Below are 20,965 nucleotides of genomic sequence, written 5' to 3' on the forward strand. Positions count from 1 at the left end.
TATTAATTATTAATTATTAATTATTAATTATTAATTATTAATTATTAATTATTAATTATTAATTATTAATTATTAATTATTAATTATTAATTATTAATTATTAATTATTAATTATTAATTATTAATTATTAATTATTAATTATTAATTATTAATTATTAATTATTAATTATTAATTATTAATTATTAATTATTAATTATTAATTATTAATTATTAATTATTAATTATTAATTATTAATTATTAATTATTAATTATTAATTATTAATTATTAATTATTAATTATTAATTATTAATTATTAATTATTAATTATTAATTATTAATTATTAATTATTAATTATTAATTATTAATTATTAATTATTAATTATTAATTATTAATTATTAATTATTAATTATTAATTATTAATTATTAATTATTATTATTATTAAATATTATATATTATTATTATTAAATATTAATTATTATTATTAAAATATTAGTTATTATTATTAAATATTAATTATTTATTTTTATTATTATTAAATGTTAATAATAATAACAATTATTATTATTATTATTAAATATTAATTATTATTATTATTATTATTAAAAATTAATTATTATTATTACATATTAATTATTATTATTATTAAATAGTAATTATTATTATTATTATTAAAAATTAATTATTATTAAATATTAATTATTATTATTAAATATTAAAAATTAATTATTAAATATTAATTATTTATTATTATTATTAAAAATTAATTATTATTAAATATTAATTATTTATTATTATTATTATTAAATATTAATTATTATTATTAAATATTAATTATTATTATTATTATTGAATATTAATTATTATTATTATTAAATATTAATTATTATTATTAAATATTAATTATTATTATTATTATTGAATATTAATTATTATTATTATTAAATATTAATTATTATTATTATTAAATATTAATTATTTATTATTATTAAATATTATTTATTTATTTATTATTATTATTAAATATTAATTTTTTATTATTATTAAATATTATTTATTATTATTATTATTAAATATTAATTATTATTATTATAATAATTCAATATTAAGTATTAATTTTAAGTAGAGCAGAGCAGGGTAGAGCAGATTGAAGCAGAGCAGAGTAGATTTCAGTAGAGCAGAGTAGAGCAGAGCAGAGCAAAGCAGCTCTAAAGAACGGGGCCTAAATAAACCAGAACTCACACCAATGCAACAGACAACAGATCTTATTCGAATTTCTTTTTCCGGCCGTTGGGGGTCCCGTTCTAGACAGGGAGATAACGGTTAAAAAAACGCCCTAACATTCAAAATTATTTTAATTCTGAAACATCCTTCAATTCATTATTATCTTCCACCACCTTTTCACCCCCATCAATAAACTTCTCAGTTAAACTGAACCCAGATGAAAATTACTTAGAAAAATTAAGAAAAAAAAAACTCAAAACTTTTAATTTTTTCAATCAATGGGTTGTGTATCATCCAAACTATTGAAGAAAAATCTCAAACAAGAACTCTTGTTTGGGAGTGGAGATTTGCCAAATCACGTTGTTTCTCTTAAATCTAGCACTCTTGGTGTTCTTAAACTTGACCAAAATCAAAATTTGAACAAAACCCATGTTGTTTTTCCCTCTTCTTCTAATTTCCAAGCAATTAAGAAGAAAGAGAACAACAATGAAGGCAAATCAGAGCAGAAAAAGGAAGAAATTGGTACTAAAGTTGGAGTCTTTGGGTCAAAAAGATTGCAATCACAGGAAGAATTAGAGGTGATTAATACTTGGGAATTAATGGAAGATCTTGAAGGTGAAGGTGAAGATGAAGGTCTCGCCTCGAAGCCGGGGTTTCGAGGCGAGAGAAGCCCCTTCAAGCGATTGGTAACAAGTCAATTGAGTTCACCAAAAGAGGGTAATAATAAATTAGGAGATAAAGAAAACAGAGGAATTGATAACACTAAAAAACAGCAATGTTATACTACTCCAAGATCAGGTGGGTTGAAATCATGGAAATTTTCATCGAATTCGACTAATAAAATTCGAAAGGCGAGTTCAATGGATAATCCAAGGAGGAATAATTCAGGGGTTTCATCATCGAGGAGGAAAAGTTTAAGCCCGTTGTTCGATCCGGAGTTAATTGATTCACTTGAGAAGGAGTTGTCCTTGGAAAAAGAAGAACAAATCAAAGAAATGGTATGTTCTAAAGAAGTTAAACCAGTTTTAAAGTATAAGCACTTTTCGAGGAATAACAAGAACTCTTGTTCGACTATACTCAAGGGGTATCCGGAGAAATGCCCACCTGGAGGCGAGGATTGCGTGGTCATATATACAACAACACTGAGAGGGATCAGGAAGACGTTTGAGGATTGCAATGTGGTAAGATCAGTAGTGGAGTCGTACAACATTCGAGTGATCGAAAGGGATGTTTCGATGGATTCCGGGTTCAAGGAAGAGTTAAGGAAGTTGATGGGTACAAAGGGAGTTAAGGTGCCAATCGTGTTTGTTAAAGGGAGGATAATCGGAGGCGCCGAAGAAGTTGTAAGGTTGGATGAAGAAGGGAAACTAGAAGGGTTGTTAGAAGGGATTGCAGCAGCTTCAATTGGGTGTGAAGGGTGTGGTGGAATAAGGTTTGTAATGTGTATGGATTGTAATGGAAGTTGTAAGGTTTTGGATGAGAATAACAAAAATATGGTTAAGTGTGGTGAATGCAATGAAAATGGACTAATACAATGTCCAATTTGTTGCTGAAAATGTAACTAAGCTAACTCTTTATTTGTTTGACTTGGTGGAACAAAGATTGGTTGAAGATTATAAGGTAGTTTTAGGGCTTTTGTTTTTTGCTCTCCCCGACCCCGGAAATTATCGTATGATCCTGAACTATGTGTTCCTGGTTTGTTAAAGGTAGGATTAGTCTTATATCTCGCCTAAATTGTTATTCATTTCGGTTTGTATGTTGATTGGATTTATTTATTTTTCTTCCCAACTATTATTGGTTAATTTGTGAGTTGACTTTGTTTATATTCATATTCTATGGCGTGTAACTTTTTGTTGGGTGCAAATTTGCTGTGTGATATGGGATTTGTGTGATCATTTAGGGACATTGTTGATATTCATTTTCTATGAAGAAGTTCCATTTTGCTCAATTTCTGTCGCTACTTTGCTAGTGGATCTTGGTACATTGCCCTCCACGTACCGTTTTGGCCTTTTGGTTGTAGAAAAGCAATGTCCTTTTGGTTCAACCGTTTAAGGACTCCAACCTTTGGCAATTTTATGTGCAGTAGTCTCTATTAAAAAAAGGTGTTAAAAAAACTAGTAAAAAAGTATTGTGTGATTTTGTGGTCGATTCCTTCCTTTATGATGATGGTAAAAGAGTTTTTTTTTTTTTTTTTTTTTTTTTTTTTTTCTTACCCAATTCCATTTCTACGACTACTTATTTATTTATATTATCTACTATGAAAAAAAATATATATAACGATATAACCCCACAAGGATTTGTTCTTTTCAATTACAAAAAATAAAAAAAAAAATAATAAATTACTCATTATATACTTCTTCAATTTCTATACTAATTTTGACCATATTTTACTACTCATAAATATAAATTTTGTAACCTTCATTGCCCTCCAGACTCTACCAACACCAAAAAATCAAAAAAATAGATAGATGCATTATAGATTCATATTTTGATAGATTTAATCTACATCTACACATACTGAATAACATTAATATATATATATATATATATATATATATATATATATATATATATATATATATATATATATATATATATAAAAGAGCAAGATTCACTCAGAAGCTAACACAGACCAGTCTTTTCAGGATTGGGTTTTGTATTATATCCGCCTATTTCTAGGTCAGGATGGTCACAATGGTCATAGGACTACTTTTTTATTGCGACTTTGTGGGGTTTGTGGTTAACACGGAATAACAGGGTTTTTAGATCCTCAACGCCGGCTAACCCGTCGATGTCGGCGATAATATCTGAGGGATTGCGACAATAGGGTTTGTTCTCCAACAAACTTGAGGATAGTCTGAGATCTTTGCACCCGCCAGAGATGGCTGAAGATTACCCACCTGGATTTATGCGTGTTGTACTTCATAATAGTGGGATGAATGTGATTCCAACGGTTATTCTGGTTGATGGTTCTTGGCATAAGCACACTCATAGATCAGGGATGGGTTGGTGCCTAGAGAGTGGTGATCCAGGGGATCAAGGGCAACGCCTACCTACAAGGTCTACACTAGCGGCAACAAAGTCATTGCAAGCAGTAACAATATACACGGATTTCGCGTCTATGATTCTACTACTGAGAAATACACAGGTAAGTGATATTGGTCTTCGTTGGATGGCAGATCGAATTCGACAGCTGAGCACATGTTTTGATTGGTGCTGCATCCATAAGGTTCAATGGGACTTGGTCCAGAAAGCTCATGACTTAGCTACTATAGCCTGCAATACTTTCGTCCTTTAATAATTATATGTAATTTGCTTAAGCTTATGTCAAAAAATATAAATAAATAAATAAATAAAATAAAATAGAATATAAATTACTAATTGTGATCCCAACGTTATTCTAAAGAATTTTGATAAGAACATAAGAAATAAGAACCAGTAAATTGAACTTTCAGATTGATTCACAACAGCCAAAAAATGTGAATCAAATTTGAAATATATTCTTCAATTCTTTGATTTCTTTCAATGTCCTGCCAAGTTAGCAATGATCATCAATATTCTCAAAAGGCTACAACGAAAAATTAACAAAGTTTGTGAGGGTAAGTTAAATTTCATTTTTGTTTGTTTGTTTGTTGATGAATGTATATTTTAATTAATTAATGAATTTACATATATGCCCTTATGAATATTTCTCCTACTTCCTTCTCTCCCTTTCTTAGTAATGGTAATTTAGTCTTTTAATTTCTTTTTATTTCTTTCATCCCCAATTGCTTGCCCCCTCTCCCGTCAAAAAAAAAAAAAAAATTACTTGCCCCCTCGACCTTGGCTTGGGGGTAACAAATTGACGGGGAATTCTTTGAGATTTTTATAAACAAGTCCAGATTTCCATATTCGACTACAATTTCCACCAAACAAACATGTTGTAACTTTTCTAATATAGTTTCCGTGCTTGCTTCATTTCTCAAAATTACGATAACACTCTCAAATACTTTACTAACTTAACTAAAGTACCATGTACATATTAGAACTTACTCGGATCGGATTTATCAGTGAAATGTTTTAGTTCAATAGGATGCCATGTTGCCTCTTAAAACTACATAGTAGTACTATGTGTTATCAATCAAACTTACTTTCCTATAAACCTTGTGAATGTTACACTATGTTAAGGTCTTACTTCTACTTCATATATATTTCAATTGCAGTTATATTGTTGTTATAAACATTTTACTACGTAGAATAAATTCTACTAAAGTAAGTGTAAAGTCTTCAACTTGTACTTGTATAACTTTCAAGCAGTTTTATATTGTTGCTATAAGTGAACATTTTGGAATAAACTACTATCCTATAGTAAGGTGTAAAGTCTTCAACTAGTAAAACAGTCAAAGCTAAATGTGCATGAAATATTTGAATAGTTTCCCTGACAGTATATTGGATCAACAAATAAAATAATAAATATATCAATTTTATTATCATAAATACTGAATTTTTACTGAATAAATCACACACTGATTATATTATCGTACACGTCTATCATCTGCTCAAATTCTTCTATTTGCGAGATCTATATTAGATAGTTATCCTAATTATTGAATTGTAATCGTAAAAGTATTACTATTACTGAATAAAAGCAACACCATCACAATTTAAATTTCAAACGCAAACTTATTTTCCGTAACTTCAAAGATCAAAACTAACAATCTCCATCTTATTTTAAACCCCATTTGTAGAACTTAACGATAATTATCTTAAAAAAATTGAAGATTAAGATAAGAATTAACCTTATTATTATTGTATTTTATAACCCAAAGTTTTTATTAGACAGATTGAATTCTGGTTGATGGGCACTTTACTACTCTTCAACCGCTCATCTAGTGTTGCTTGTTTTCTCTCTCTTATCTTCATTTTCCCCAATTTTGCTCTCTTATCATGCCATCAAACAAGAGAAGAAGAATCAAATCGTAAGTTCTCTTGATTCAATCTTTTCAATTTCAATTGTATTATTGCTTAATTTCTATGTTTATTGAATTTTTTTAATTTGATTTTATGGGGTTTGAATAAATTAGGGTTTACGTTTATGAGGTTGGAGCATTTATTGATTATTGTTCATTATTTTTGAATTGGGTTTTATAGAATTTCAAATTTGATTAACTGTTAATCAACGATCTGCAATTCGAGTCCAGAAATTTATGTGGGTGTGAGTAATTCAATTGTGTGTAAACCGTGTTCATTGATCTGTTTCAATTGTAGATTATTCATGAGAAATGAAATCGGGGTTGTGGGTTGATTGATTTTGCTGATCATGAAGTGTGATAAGTTTACTGGATTTTTGCATAATCATCTAGGGTTTAGAATTGGGATGTAGAAGATGAATACATTCGAATTGAGTTGTTGCATTTTGGCTTTTTATCCTATTTCAGATGTTTAGCAGTCTGGTTTCCAATGGATTTGGTAGAAAGAGGATTAATCAAAGAGGTTTTATCTAATGATTCATTTTTGGATTTATCTTATAAGGAATGTCATTTTTTGTTATGCATTGATATTTTAAGAATCAGGAGCTCAATGATTATATGTTCTGGATAGGTTGTCCGCGGCTATTAGAGATGACAGGAAGACTTCTGTTGAGGTGAAGCAAGACACACAGGAGCTGCCTTCCTGGTCTGATCTTCCTGCTGAACTTTTAGAGCTGATTCTCTGTCATTTGACCCTTAGGGAGAACATCCGTTTTTCTGCTGTTTGCAAGAGATGGCACTCGATTGCTGTTTCTGTGCGCCTAGTGAACCAGCCTCCCTGGATTATGTATTTTCCGAAATTTGGGGATCTTTATGAATTTTATGACCCTCTCAGCCGCAAGACTTATTCTATTGAATTAGCAGAGTTGAGTGGATCAAGAGTCTGTTACACAAAAGGTGGTTGGCTACTGTTATACAGACCCAGAACTCATCGCCTATTCTTTTTTAACCCCTTCTCCCGGGAGTTGATTAAGTTGCCTAGATTTGAAATCACTTGCCAAATAGTTGCTTTCTCTTGTGACCCAACATCTTCAAGCTGTGTTGTGTTTACAGTGAAGCATGTTAGCCCTACAGTTGTTGCTATAAGTACTTGTTTTCCGGGGGCAACAGAATGGACAACTGCCAATTACCAAAATCGCCTGCCTTTTGTCAGTAGTATATGGAACAAGTTGGTTTTCTCTGATGGGAAATTTTATTGTCTTAGCCTAACTGGATGGCTTGGGGTTTTCGATCCAAAAGAACTTACTTGGAATGTTCTGGTGGTGCCTCCTCCAAGATGTCCAGAAAACTTTTTCACAAAAAACTGGTGGAAAGGTAAATTTCTGGCAGAACATAATGGAGACATTTTGGTGATTTACACCTGTTGTAGTGATTACCCAATTATATTCAAACTTGATCAGACAAACATGGTATGGGAAGAAGTAAAAACCTTAGATGGGATTACTCTCTTTGCAAGCTTTCTTTCATCGCATTCAAGAACAGATCTTCCTGGAATAATGAGGAATAGTGTTTATTTTTCTAAAGTTCGTTTCTATGGAAAACGATGCATATCATATTCCCTGAAGGACTGTAGATACTATCCTCGCAAGCAATTTCATGACTGGGGAGAGCAGGATCCATTTGAGAGCATTTGGATTGATCCGCCCCAGGACCTCTCTATTTTCATGTGATCATAACAAATTCTGTGAGTTTTTACTTTAATACTTGTCGTCACCTTGCATTATTTTGTTCATCTTAGTAATTTTTGTTGCTTTGAACTTACAGTAGGTATTCAACTACGACAGTCCTTTTGTTTCCCCATTTCAATTCTTGAGTACATGTTGTTATACCCTGCACGCCATGAAAGCTTGGTGCCATAGTGGTTTTAATAAACTCTTCTTATGTTTCTCTGAGTTCTACCTACCTAACCCATACTTGCAACTAGTGTCACTCAGTAATTATGATCCTCTGTGCACCATTCGGATGCTAATGCTCTTTCAAATTAGAAAACTCCTTGATAATTGTAATTTGCTGATCTTGGTTTGATTTAGCCCAGTTGTGATTTTGTAATTTACTTTTGCAAAGTTTTAAAGCATTGCTCTTGCAGTCTTGCTGAAAGTAACCTGGTCACACTATTAGTTATGTGTGCTAATCTCTGGATTTTGCATAACTGGGCTGTCTTGTCACATATTTCTTCTCAGTTATCAACTCAAATCATTGGAAACCCATAGAGGACAAAAGTCCTCTTTTACTGTTTTATTTTATCTGCTGTTTATAGAAATGGGAGTGCTTTTAAAACCAAATTTGAATGTATTAAGATACAAGTATTTTATTCTTACTTCTGTTATTCTCTGCTGTAAACCTGGCTAGCAAAGAGCCAGTTGGGCGTGACAATATGTTAGCTATACCAATTAATTTTATTTTTCACTGGGTCACAATAAACTTTAAATATCCTCAGATCTCTGTTGTAGTAAATTGGTAATGAAGATGTTTGCTCGTATAACTATGAACTTTGTGAAGAGTTTGGTCTCCTGGCCCCTCCCTCCGTGCAGGAGAAAAAGAGGTTAGGGAAAAAAAACCTATCTGACAATGATCCATCTGGCTTTTCTGCAGGTAAATTATGTTTCAGTTATTTCTGAAAATTTTGCGTTGCTCCTAATGCCATGTTCCTCGATGATAATAAGGAGCAACTGTAAGAGAATTCAGAGCCCCTAAATCTGAATAAAGGAGTTTTGGACAACGCTTGTAGCAGTAGATGTTTTTTTAAACAGTGGATAGTTTTTTGTGAAATCAGTGTTAGAAGAAGAATAATAGAGATATTAGCAAAGGTCACATGTTTTGTGTTAAAATTGAGAGATTGCACCCTTCATATGGTGTCTGTATTACTTGTTTAGAGGACTGAGACATGTTTTTTTTTTTTAAATTAGTCGACTAGAAGCATAGTGGTGCCGACCAAGTCTGTAGTCTCATTGTTTGGCAACTCTTGCTAGATCATACCTGAATAAATATATTGTGCTATAATGCAGAATTCTTCATTTTTTCTGAGCCACAACTTTGTCTATTTCAAGTTGATGTCAGCTAACTTAGTTGCAAGGAACTTGGAACTATGCTATAGTCTTCTTGTGATTGGCCATTCATTTCTTGTTGTGCAAAAACCTAATTTGAGTGCTTGGAGATCCTTGAGACTGCAGTTACATAAGCACACACATAATCAAAAAAGAGGTGAGGAACAGAGGGAAGACATCTTCCCAAGTTCACCGAAACTTATCAGTTAATCATGGAAGCTTAAAATCATAGCCCCAATTCATCAGGAGGCAGTTGTAATCAAACTATCTGTTTGCTTCTATTCCTGTGGCAGATCAATACATGATAACTGCTCATGCTGAAGACTCTGAAGAACAGATTAAGGCTGTACGTCATGTAATGTTGATGCCTCAGTCTCTTTGTTAGCTTCTCCAATTATTATTCTTGTTCTCTATGTTGTTTTTCCGACTGTATGACTTTTGTTTCAGTGATTCAATCCCTTATTTCGAAATTATAGGGGTTTTTTTTTTTTAATTATTTTTTATTTATTTTTTTGACAAGGGAAATTATAGTTACGCTTTTCTTCCTTAAACCGTTTTTACATATTTGATTATACTTTCACTTTTTCTTATGTATGGCACACGTTATTTTATTACTACGTTCTACTTTCCAAACACTCCACTATAAGTTAGCCCCCACCACTTTTTCGCAACTAAAAGTTTATGCTAGCCAAAAATAAGCAGTTTTGCTAGTTCAATATTGTTTGGAACCTTTACAAGGTTATGGGAAAAAAAATTCAAACTCGGTTTAATAACCTGGCAAGTAAATGATTAATATAGGGCAACCTAAAATAAGTGACACTCGGTAGTACAATTTTGGAACAACGGTAAAAACTACTCCATAAAAGTTACCTTCTTATAAACGTCACCCAAAAAATTGCTGATTGGAAATATTTCATCCAATCTAATTGACATATACTTCCTCCAATTTTTTTTTTTTAGTACTAACAACATTTCCTAAAATAGATACGTTATAATACTTGCAACAACTATAATTTGAAGGGTTTTTTCAGTAGAAAGTGGTACTATTGCTCTTATTTAAAGCTTATAAGCCATTTAATTATACTCTTAACAATCCACTTTTTAAATACCAAAGTGTGATGCAAGTATTAAAAAACGAAGTTAGTATATTAACATTCTAAAACCCAATTCCACAGCTTATTTGTGTAATTGTGTTCATTTATTCGCTCAGAAACTGGAAAGAAAGTATTTATAGTTTCGTAGAAATGTTAGAAATCCTACAGAATTCATCCATTGTCGAAAGACTACTATCAATGGTAATAACAACGAGAAATAATAACACAGGCATTGAGCGCAAGGGCATAAGTAGAGCATAATTCACTAGAGTACAATGCAAGAATCCACCTACCTTCAAATCCTTGCCCAGCCCCAAAAGATCATCGCCTAAGACTTCGTTGAGTATACATTACCATTTGTGAACCAAGCCAGCTACAACTAGACATGACATTAAATTAATAGACAAATCCACAAGATAATACAGGTTGATTTCATTTGTAGAGTACATAATTCCTGCAATCCTAACCATAAATTAAATTTGTTACAACTGTCAAAAACGAATATTCCAGTCACACCATCCAGATAGAGAGTGGAAGGCCTCAGCGGCTTAACCTCAATAAGGGTTGTAACGACTCCGTCCCCGACCACCGCCATTATAACCACCCCGCTTTCCTCCACTAGAAGAGCCACCCCTACCACCACCACCATTTCTACCGCCTCGATGTTGCTGTGGAGGGGGGGTCTGTGGATGCACTCCAGGTTGTTGCCTACAGCCAGAGAACAAGGCATTTTACATGTCATGAGAAAAAACACACATCTCCGAGCAAAGAGGAACAAGGAACAAAAATTCATGTTGATCCTTCTAAAAGTAATGAAACGAATTGCCATATTAGATTTAACAAATGATATTACTATGAAGTTCAACATGGAAAGATATGCAAGGGGATAAAAGGTCAAATGCTGCTTTCACCTCTAAAAACTTATGACAGGAATAGTTTTGTTTCACAATTGATTCACATTAAAATTCAACGCAAAAAGACATGCCCATGCACACACACAAGAGAGAGAGATTATAATGGCTCTCGTGACTCTACAAAAATTCCATACTGGTGTCAACAACTGGAGTTAAATTTAAGGTGTGTGTCTTGAACCTATATCCGGCTATATGCAATGAGTTGTAACACATCAAATTATAGAGTTTTCTCTAATACCATACTACTCATGGCGCATCAAAAGCAATATCTCCAGTCACATCATTGTATGCTTTCAAAGACACACCATTAATCATTTTCAGATCAAAGGGCATCTTATATTTTGCACAAGTAATTTAAAGAAAATTTGGTTGAGCATAGACCCTCCATGTTATTTAGAAAGCCATGCCTTGTTAAGTTTTGAAGGCTTATATTTCTAATCCACCAAAACCCTCCAATTCTATAACTTGTTTATTTACATCGAGCTGCTCCACCAAAAGACAATGGTGATTGCATCAAGCTCAAACATTAAGAAGACAAAGGTCCCAACAATCCCAAAGTTCCATCTTACTATTGAGCCTTAATATAATCACAAATAAGCTCCTGTAACTAGTTAGAATATTACCCTAGAGATTGGATGAACAGGCCAATGTATCCCATTTCTACTAGTTGAAGGCCTTGAAGCAATGTTCCATTGTTTGCCAAATTTCCAAGTATTCTCTTCAATCTAAACTATGGGCCACAAAAATAAGCCCCCAGATACCTAATAATTTGTGCCTCCAGATTCCAGTTACATAGTACTCATTGCCTTCTTCCGCAACACTGTTTCTACAGTGCATAACTACACCAATCATCGGAAGCCCGTAGAGGATAAAAGTTCTCTTTTACATTTTTTTCCCTTTTTTTTTTATATATTTTTTTATTTTTTATACATGGACTTGAAACTTTTTCAGATTGTATCAGCATACCAATACTAAACACCAATATATTGGAGCACAAGCAAATTTCAAAAAAGTCAAATAACTTTCTGAACAGTAGTTTTCGAAAAAGGCACCAACAAGATGAAATCGTTTTAATGTTGAAGGTAAGTACTCCATAAGAATGGCTATTATATCCTTCCCTGCCCTTAAATCCCATTGTCTTGCATATAAAAACTTGAGAGCTCCTAAAGGTATTAAGTAGTACATAAAGGCGAGATTTTGATTTGACCAACCTCACAAGCCAAGCAAAGACCTACAAGGAACTATATGGACAGAATGCTGCAGTCACACTTGCACACCTCTGAATCTAGATACAGGAGTACTGCTAGTCAACCGGCACTAAGTTTTAAAGCTCTAGACAATACAGGCCCTTATCCTTAGCAAAATCTAGTAGTCCACACAAAATATACACCAATTCTACGACATTTCTTTCCAGAATGGGAGATTGCCATTTGAAGCATCAGAAAGAAGGAATATGGATAAGAGAGAGCAGTAATTGTTTAGCAACAACAAAGGTAAAGCAGCAATGTCCTTTCTTTTATCCCAGTAAATTAAGAGAAGTGAACAGGGGAGAGAATTAACATCCCAAAACTAAGACGATGAAAGGGTAAAAAGTAGAAACTAAAAATAAAAAAATAAAAAAAATCATAAATCAACAGTAGTAACTTACAGTACATATCCAATCCTTCCATCTGGTAGAAGCATCGGCATCATTGCCATACCAGCAGGACCTGAACCTCTCCCGCCGCCATAAAGTAGTGGCTGAAAAAAACAATAATAAACGTCAGAATTCAACCAGAACAACAAGGCACAGGGAACAGACTGGTACATCAAACTTAAAAAAAAAAAAAAAAAAATTTAAAAATGACAATAAAAATATCACTTCTCATTTTGGTTAATGCTTCAATTATGATCATTTATGCAAGACAGACAGAAAAACAGATGCAAAATTAAAACCTCAGTTATTCACCATCAGAAAACCTTCTCAGAACTATTAAACAACAACAGCAATTAAACCTCAGCCCCAAAATGAGTTGGGATCAGCTAACTTGAATGGTCATAAGGAACCGTCCAAAAAAAGGTGCAGACAACATTAAAGCTACTGGAACTTTTACCCACATCCAATCCATATAAACTCCCTCGATTTGAATAAGGCAATATTTTCTGATTACCTATCGTAAAAGGTACTTTAACAAAGCACATGAAAAAGAAAAATTACAAAAAAAAAAAAAGAAAACAAAACAAATGAGCCTAAATCCTCCCAAGGCAATGCATTTATCCAAATACAATCCATATAATACTCTCTCAATTAGGATAAGACAATATTTTCTGATCACCTATCAATAAGGTACTCCCTCCGTCCCTTATTTACATGCCTATTTCTTATTTTTCACGGGAATTAAGGAACTTAGAGATTCCTTAAAACCCATGATTGGGAAGTACAAATATGCATGTGGGGTTAGAGAGAGAAAGAACATGTAGTTGGTAATTATTGAAGAGATAGAGAGAGAAAGTGTTGGAAAATAATGTCAAAAGTACAAAAATATAAAAGAAAATTGATGACAACTCATCAAAAAGAGGGAATATAGTTAAAAAGAACATTCTTTAAATAGAAATAGGCATGTAATTTTGAAACCCCCAAAAAGGAAAGTAGGCATGTAAATAAGGGACGGAGGGAGTACTTAACAAAGCACATGGAATAAAAAAAACGAGCTCGAACCCTCCCATGGTAATGCATAGACTTTAAGCTTCCAACATTTTTTCTAGGAGAATTGCAGTGTTCTCCCTCACTTAGAAAAAAAAAAAAACAGAACCAAAAGTCATAACTCATAACAATAAAAACTCAAGGATCCCTCAGCTCATTTAGATCACTTATAGATTGCAGATACTAAAATCATTTTTTTTTTTTTAAAACAAAATGCAGGGTTCATAAACTGTAAAGGTTCAAAAAGACTAAAATGGAAAATAGCTGCAGATATGCAAATCTTAAAACTGTCTAATGCGGTCAGGTCATCTCTTAGAATGCACCTTGCCTACATTTTTAAAAAGCACTCTACCACAGTCAACTACTGCCTAAGGCACGCCTTAGACACGCTCTTCCATATACTGTTCACTCTTTTGAGTTAACATAGATAAATATTTGCAGATATGCAAGTCTAAAAAAGCTCTCTCTATTCCTTTTTGTAGCTCCTGCTAATTTTATTCAATGTTCCTTTTTGTCTCAGTATGGAATATTTCCGTTGATGTCCTACAATTCCCACTTTAGCCCTTAATCTTTCCCTTGTCATTATTACACTATTGAAAATCCTATCATACGGTCACTCCTCCCAAACTAACCAATTAAACCCCAATCCCCCCCCCCCCCCCCCTCTTCTCTATAGTCTCTCCCTCTTGACCTTCACCAGCCAACAACGCATAAAACCCCAATGTCACAACCCAAGATCAGTCCATCTTCCAGATACAACTCACTACAATATAAACTCCAGCCTCATATGCCTCTACCTTGTGGTCAGCCCCCTCTCTCTCTGTCTCCCTTGTCTAACCACGACAACACCACCGTCTCCAATCTTGAATGCCACACTAGTTCCAAACAGTTCACTCTTGTCCACATGTTTTAATCTTTCAAAAAGTTTAAATTGTGGTGGTGTGGATTTGGTGTTGTTAAGTTCTTGGGGGAGTCGAATAAATACTGAGGGGATGAGTATTAACTACTTGTATTAAACTAGCAAAAATCCCCAAATTAGCAATCCTGAGAGCTTTTTTTAAATATGAAGGTTCCAATAGCCTGTGGCTTTTGAGACCCTTCATGACAAGAAACACAAGACTGCCAAGGGAACAAAATCTATTAGTTTGGGTAATGAGAACTGAAGCAGAATGATCCCACAGCTATAACTTATTAACTTCATCAAAATCTTAACTGAATAGAAAAATAAAGAAATTAACATCATTTTAAAAAATTATAATAACGTTGCTGAAAATTCATTATGAAGGGTGAACCAAATATGCGATACAGTCACAATAGTTTCCATGGCATGCATCTCCTAAGTTATAACTCACTGTAAACAAGTAACAATTATTGGTCCAATTTACAAACTCAAATCAATACTACAAATAATTGACATAACAGAAAGTCAGAAACCACATCAGACACCACCATAATGGCCTTTAAAGAAGATAATATAGAATGAAGTCAATTTTTCTCCTCACAATTACAAACAAATTCTTACTTGAGTTAGGCCTGGAGTCACTGGAGCACCATATCCTGCACCAACAGCACCATATCCCCCGCCAAACATGCCATAGCCAACACGAGGCCCGTAATTAGGAAGTAAAGCTGATCTCTGATGATTGGACCCTGATAATGATTTGTCAGCCTGTGGCTTTGCCAAAGAGCAATCTAGAACTTGACCTGTGACCCCCAAAATGAAACCAAAGCCCCAGCAATTAGCAGCATGCATCAGAGGATATAGAATCTAAGAGAAACCATCAGGACCAAACAAGCGAACCAACAAAATTACCTTCAAGTTCATATCTACCGGTGTTCTTCAAAGATTTCAAAGCACTTGACCTTTCTTCAAAATGCACAAAGCCAAATCTGCTGTTCTCTTGCCCAGCTTTTGCAGGTGGCAAAACAACTTTGGTAATTTTCCCATGTCGCCCAAACAAATCCTTTAACATATCTTGCGTGACATCTTTGGGCAGGTTCTTGACATAGACAGCCTTAACCTATCAATTTTACCCACATGAAATTCAATTACTTACACCATACACTTCAGACCATGAACCAGATTCAAATCAACAGTTACGAAAACTACAAATGATCAATCAGTCATTATAACACATAAAAATACTTGTATAACATTAGAGACTCAATGGCCTACTTAAGTGATAAGTTTATCCAGACTCCAAAGACATCTTTCCTACAAGCCAAAAGTTCTTAATTTATGGTTTAAGTGGTGGCTCATAACTTCAGAAGTCATAAAGCATGTCACAAAACATAGAAAACAACATATATAACAATCAGTAAAGAGACTAAGGAGCAAGGACTACACTCAATGTAGTACAATCATGTTGCCAGGCAAATAAAAAGTACACCTACATAGGAAAGCAAGCATTCTCAAGCCAATAATTAGATTGATTTATCATTGTATTAGCAATTTTTTAATATCACCATTATCTGATTTAACCACACATGATGTTGATATAGCACAGTACACCTCAACCAGTTGATGCAATTAATAAAGTACATAGGCTGCATCTTTAATATGTAAATCCAACTCATACACAGAGCGTTAAAAGGCAGGCAGCACAAATATGCAATGGTGATCCAAGAGCCTATAAGAATCCATGATTATCACATATATAAACAAGATTCACAAAGCACAAGACCTGACAAAATACACTGCCAAAGGTATAAAATTAATGCACCTTAAGACAACCTAAAGGCTATCATCCACAAAGCTTTGTGCCTTGGTACCTTGAGACACATTTTATCATATATAAATCTTCCCTCTATCCATACATTAAGTAATTGAAAAGGCACAAGACAACAAAATCCTAGCTACTTTTGACAGTAAAATGCTAGAAGAGATCAAGTGCTGTAATTAGGCATTTCAGAAATTATTTGCAGGCCTCTTAAAATTACTAATTTGAACAACAAAAAACAATGACACAGATAATTCAACACTTGGGCAGGAAAAAGAAACAGAGTAAGATACCTCAGACACTCCAGAAGATTCTGCGTTCGATCCGCTCTTAGGACTAGGGTCAGCCCAACTGACTGTAGGAGACTTATCACCGAGCCTGAAATCAGCTTTAGACATCTTCTGTCTTGCATAGTCAGCACAAGCATGATTATAGTACTCAATGAATGCAAATCCACGGTTACGACTGGAATTTTGTAGGTCCTGCAATTATATCAGATAACCACATTAACAAGAAGAGTATCAGTAGAACATGCCCAAATTATAAAGAAAAGTAAGATATACAGGATGCAAAGGAGATGCATTAAAACCTTCAGGAGTTCAATAGCAATCACCCCGGGCCCAAACTCTGAAACCGCATTCCTTAAGTCTTCTTCGCCCAATGTTTTAGGAATATTACCAATAAAGAGCTTATGCTTAGCCTGTGATGAGGAACATCTTACTTTCTTGCCCTGAAAAGATATACAAATAAGTGAACCTACTATAAAAGTGATAAAGCCTCTGTCTGTCTTGCAAATTTACAATTATCCCCTTTCCAATATATTAATGAGGCCTTCTGAAATGCACCATTACTGTTCTCAAATTAATCAGCACGTATAACTAATTTGCATTAGCAGTTTAGTAGAGACATATATTTAACCATATGAGATGCATACAAGTACTCATTAGGTATATTCTAGATGAGAGCCTTCTTATAAGAATAACGAAGAAAGCAATCCCAGGTTACCTTCAGTTCAGTGCCATTCAATTTCTCCATAGCTTTAGAGGCCATCTCCTTTGTCCTGAACATCACAAAAGCATATCCTTTGTTTTCACCTGGCTCTTTGCCTTTCATTATCCTGACCTGTAGTCACAAACAAACATAATCATAAACATGTCATCGTTTTACATCTAAACCAGAGTAGAGCACACTGAAACAAAAACATACCTCCACGACTTCTCCTATAGATTCACAAAAGCCCCTCAAATCTTCTTCGGTAGCATCTTGAGGTATATTACCAACATAAACTTCTGAACCATGAGGAGGAAGTGCAAGGAGCTCAGCATGCTTTTTTTTGTCATCCCCTTCCTCCATATCAATATCAGCATCACCCGCTTTTTCAGTACCATCAGCCTCCTCCTCCTCTTCTTCTTCTTCTACTTCTTCCTCTTCCTCCTCTATCTCTTCCACCTCCTCTTCTACCTCCTCCTCTTCTTCGACCTCTTCCTCCACTTCTTCTTCCACTTCTTCGTACTCAACCTCTTCCTCTAATGTTTCTTCAGGATCATTTTCCCCATCCAAATCTACCTTCTCCTCATTTTCAATCTCCTTTTCTGGTTCACTGGCCTTCTCATTTGTATCTGGGACTGTAGCTGCTGCTGCAGCGGCTCTTGTCCTCGGCATCTTGTATATCTAATCTGGAAGGCTTGCTAAATTGCTGTGGAGGAAGCACAGAAGCCGGGTGCAACCCAAAAAAGAAAGAAGAAAATGGTAGAAAGGAGGAGCAATCGAAAGGCCAAAAGGAGTTGCACAGTAAGAATCTCAAATGAATCTGTGCCATGATTTATGGCACCAAGGAGTTTGAAAACTGAATGAACAATAGAACTAACAGAAACAGGCAAGAAAGAAAACTGAATGACAAAGAAGAGGATGAGGCGATGCTCAACAGGTTCAAACAATGAATTTTTATCCGAAATTAGATAGGGACTTCCGCCCAGACAAGCAAAAGGCAAGTTTTTAAGTTTACATCTAGCGATTATAATAATGGAAACAGATCAAGAGAAACAAGAAAAAAAATATAGTAAATAATGAGAAATCGGTATCAAGGTAGCTTTATAGCTAAAAAAATCGCAACATTAACTCGATGCTTGGGCGTAATAAGAATCGACTGCCCAGATTTGATAAGCCGAACACGGGAATTATATGCAAATGTCATTTGTTAGAGCTTATGTATAGGATTCTTAATTCAACTCAAATTTTACAACAACCTAATCCCCAAAACTCCATTCAACCTAAATCTTTCAAACCCTAATCAATAATAGTGAGGGTACGGCAAACGTTTCGTCACAATTGGAGAACATAACCCCTGGTAAATTTCAGCAGACATTCAAAATCAACAATAATAAACACTCATTACACACAAATCATGCATTTAAATTTGGGATCCACTTTTCCCACAAAATAAAAATATCAATTTCATTGTTTCGTCCTAACATTAATCAATTTAAGGGTTCTGCAGCACAATATCAACTAAATTTGACTCAAATTCTTGCCACTTAAGAAAACGAATGACAAAAATCTAACCTTTAGAAGAATTAAATTATACCCAATAGTTCAAAAATCAATCCACCTTAGAAGAACCCTAAACTGAATTAAATTAACGATTAACCCTAGATTGTGAAATTGATATTCGAAGATTAAACAAAAAAAACAAATCTTTACCTCAAAAGCTGCTTCAGTCGAGGAGAGAGAGAAAGCTGAGAAGCTGCTTCAATAGTTAGATTCAAATTTCAAGAACAAAACGAAGAGAAACTTTCTTTCGTTCGTTCGTGTTTAGTGTGTTGTAGCGGCTGCTCAACAAACTAGTTAACAGGCTGTTTACACAAAGCTATTCAAAGGCAGCCCAAATTCAAGTGTCCGCACGGATATTTGAGTGCAAATTTTTAGGTAGTCCCGAAACTAGCTATATCTGATTGGTCCCTCATTTTAAAAATGAATATTTAGGGTCTGTTTTGATTTATTAAATTAAGATGAGCTAAACTAAATCAAAGTGCATTGAGCTGAACTGAATTGATTAGAAAGAAGAAAATTAGGAACTGAACTTATTGGAGCTGAAGAGAACATGCCCTTGATATAACAAGAATGAATATTTTCTTGCTATGGGATATTTAGGCTATGTTCACTTCACTTTAAAAAAATAATATTCAGTAAAATTAATTTCAATTCAGTTAAAATAAGTTCAGTTCAACAAAAATAATTTCAGTTCAGTATAAATAATTTTAATTCAGTAAAAATCAATAAAATTAAAGAAGAAATATAATAGATTATCAGTAAAAATAATTTCAGTTCAACAAAAATAATTTCAGTTCAGCAAAAAAAAATTTCAGTTCATTAAAAAAAATTTCAGTTCAGCAAAAATAAGGTGAAGTGAACGAGACCTTATTCTTACAAAATTAAATGTTCATTTTCATAATATCAAATGTTCATTCTTATAATATTAATTTTCATTTTCATACTATCAAATGTTCATTCTTATAATATTAATGTTTACAATTTAATATAAAAAAATAAACATTTTCTTGCTATAGGATATTTATTCTTATAAAATTAAATGTTTATTTTCATATTATTAGATGTTCATTCTTATTATATATGTTCACCAAATTTTTGTCACTTTCTTCCTCCAAATCCACCATCATTTTTTCTTTCCAAACCTTCAAATTCATCCTAAAATGGCGGTAGCACTACGAGCCACATCCTCCGCCATATCATGAGCAGTCACCTCTAGAATTCCGCCATTGATGGGCAGAGCTTGGTGGTTGTGGTCGACGATGTGGTGGGGTCATGTGGATCCGACACCTAAAGACCCTATTCTTTGTGTACACCGAAGCTTTCTTGGCCTATCCTTCTCCTAACAAAGTTAATGTTTATTTTATACGAATAAATATTATACTGCATGATAATGAACATTTACTTTATAAAAATGAACATCATACTACATGAAAATGAACATTTAATTATTGAGAAATATAAAATTATTGTAAAGTATGTTTAGTTAGAAAATGTTCATGTTTGCTACAGTAAATGTTCATTTTGGAATGAGGGCCACGAATATGTACTTGGTCACGAGACCAGCTTTCAACAACTAATATTTGAGCTCAGACTTGTGAGTTATGACTTGTTTCACTTTTTTTCACTAAGGCTCTGTTTGGTTTGATTTACTTTAGAAATTATTTTTATGGAAATTCTTCGCTTTCTTTTATTTGCAACACATCTCTATGACGCGCATTAAATAAATAAGCTAACCAAAATAATT

General features: G+C 33.4%; 3 protein-coding genes across 4 annotated transcripts; 2 read left to right on the plus strand and 1 right to left on the minus strand.

Moving 5' to 3' along the window:
* The first annotated feature begins 1,359 nt into the window (after positions 1 to 1,359).
* Positions 1,360 to 3,495, plus strand: LOC145572547 (uncharacterized). Its single transcript, XM_081631512.1, has one exon. The coding sequence runs from the start codon at positions 1,486 to 1,488 to the stop codon at positions 2,758 to 2,760; it is 1,275 nt and encodes a 424-aa protein (XP_081487638.1). The 5' UTR covers positions 1,360 to 1,485; the 3' UTR covers positions 2,761 to 3,495.
* Positions 3,496 to 5,873: 2,378 nt separating this feature from the next.
* On the plus strand, positions 5,874 to 9,961 carry LOC145572548 (F-box/kelch-repeat protein At1g57790-like). Its single transcript, XM_081631513.1, has 3 exons — positions 5,874 to 6,165; positions 6,788 to 7,900; positions 8,809 to 9,961. The coding sequence occupies exons 1-2, from the start codon at positions 6,134 to 6,136 to the stop codon at positions 7,884 to 7,886; spliced, it is 1,131 nt and encodes a 376-aa protein (XP_081487639.1). The 5' UTR covers positions 5,874 to 6,133; the 3' UTR covers positions 7,887 to 7,900; positions 8,809 to 9,961.
* Positions 9,962 to 10,731: 770 nt separating this feature from the next.
* Positions 10,732 to 19,535, minus strand: LOC145570597 (heterogeneous nuclear ribonucleoprotein Q-like). Of its 2 annotated transcripts, none has more exons than XM_081629720.1 (9): positions 19,372 to 19,535; positions 17,878 to 18,367; positions 17,677 to 17,793; positions 17,261 to 17,401; positions 16,965 to 17,153; positions 15,765 to 15,972; positions 15,474 to 15,655; positions 12,917 to 13,008; positions 10,732 to 11,062 (listed from the first exon to the last, which is right to left on the minus strand). In XM_081629720.1, exons 2-9 carry the CDS (start codon positions 18,331 to 18,333, stop codon positions 10,909 to 10,911), a joined length of 1,539 nt encoding a protein of 512 aa, XP_081485846.1. In that variant the 5' UTR covers positions 18,334 to 18,367; positions 19,372 to 19,535; the 3' UTR covers positions 10,732 to 10,908. The 2 variants fall into 2 exon arrangements, with proteins under 2 accessions (XP_081485846.1, XP_081485847.1); XM_081629721.1 differs by having other exon boundaries at positions 17,878 to 18,678.
* Between the last annotated feature and the right edge of the window lie 1,430 nt (positions 19,536 to 20,965).

This window comes from Chenopodium album, chromosome 12, assembly GCF_948465745.1.
Source record: "Chenopodium album chromosome 12, dcCheAlbu1.1, whole genome shotgun sequence".
Taxonomy (NCBI): domain Eukaryota; kingdom Viridiplantae; phylum Streptophyta; class Magnoliopsida; order Caryophyllales; family Amaranthaceae; genus Chenopodium; species Chenopodium album.

Bases quoted from the DNA above. Each gene is read 5' to 3' on its own strand.
- LOC145572547 (XM_081631512.1), top strand. From the start codon at position 1,486: ATGGGTTGTGTATCATCCAAACTATTGAAGAAAAATCTCAAACAAGAA.
- LOC145572548 (XM_081631513.1), top strand. From the start codon at position 6,134: ATGCCATCAAACAAGAGAAGAAGAATCAAATC. The intron at 6,166-6,787 runs GTAAGTTCTCTT...TGTTCTGGATAG, and splicing joins AAGAGAAGAAGAATCAAATC to GTTGTCCGCGGCTATTAGAG.
- LOC145570597 (XM_081629720.1), bottom strand. From the start codon at position 18,333: ATGCCGAGGACAAGAGCCGCTGCAGCAGCAGCTACAGTCCCAGATACA. The intron at 17,402-17,676 runs GTAACCTGGGAT...ATATCTTTTCAG, and splicing joins TGAATGGCACTGAACTGAAG to GGCAAGAAAGTAAGATGTTC. The intron at 15,656-15,764 runs GTAATTTTGTTG...TGGGGGTCACAG, and splicing joins CGGTAGATATGAACTTGAAG to GTCAAGTTCTAGATTGCTCT.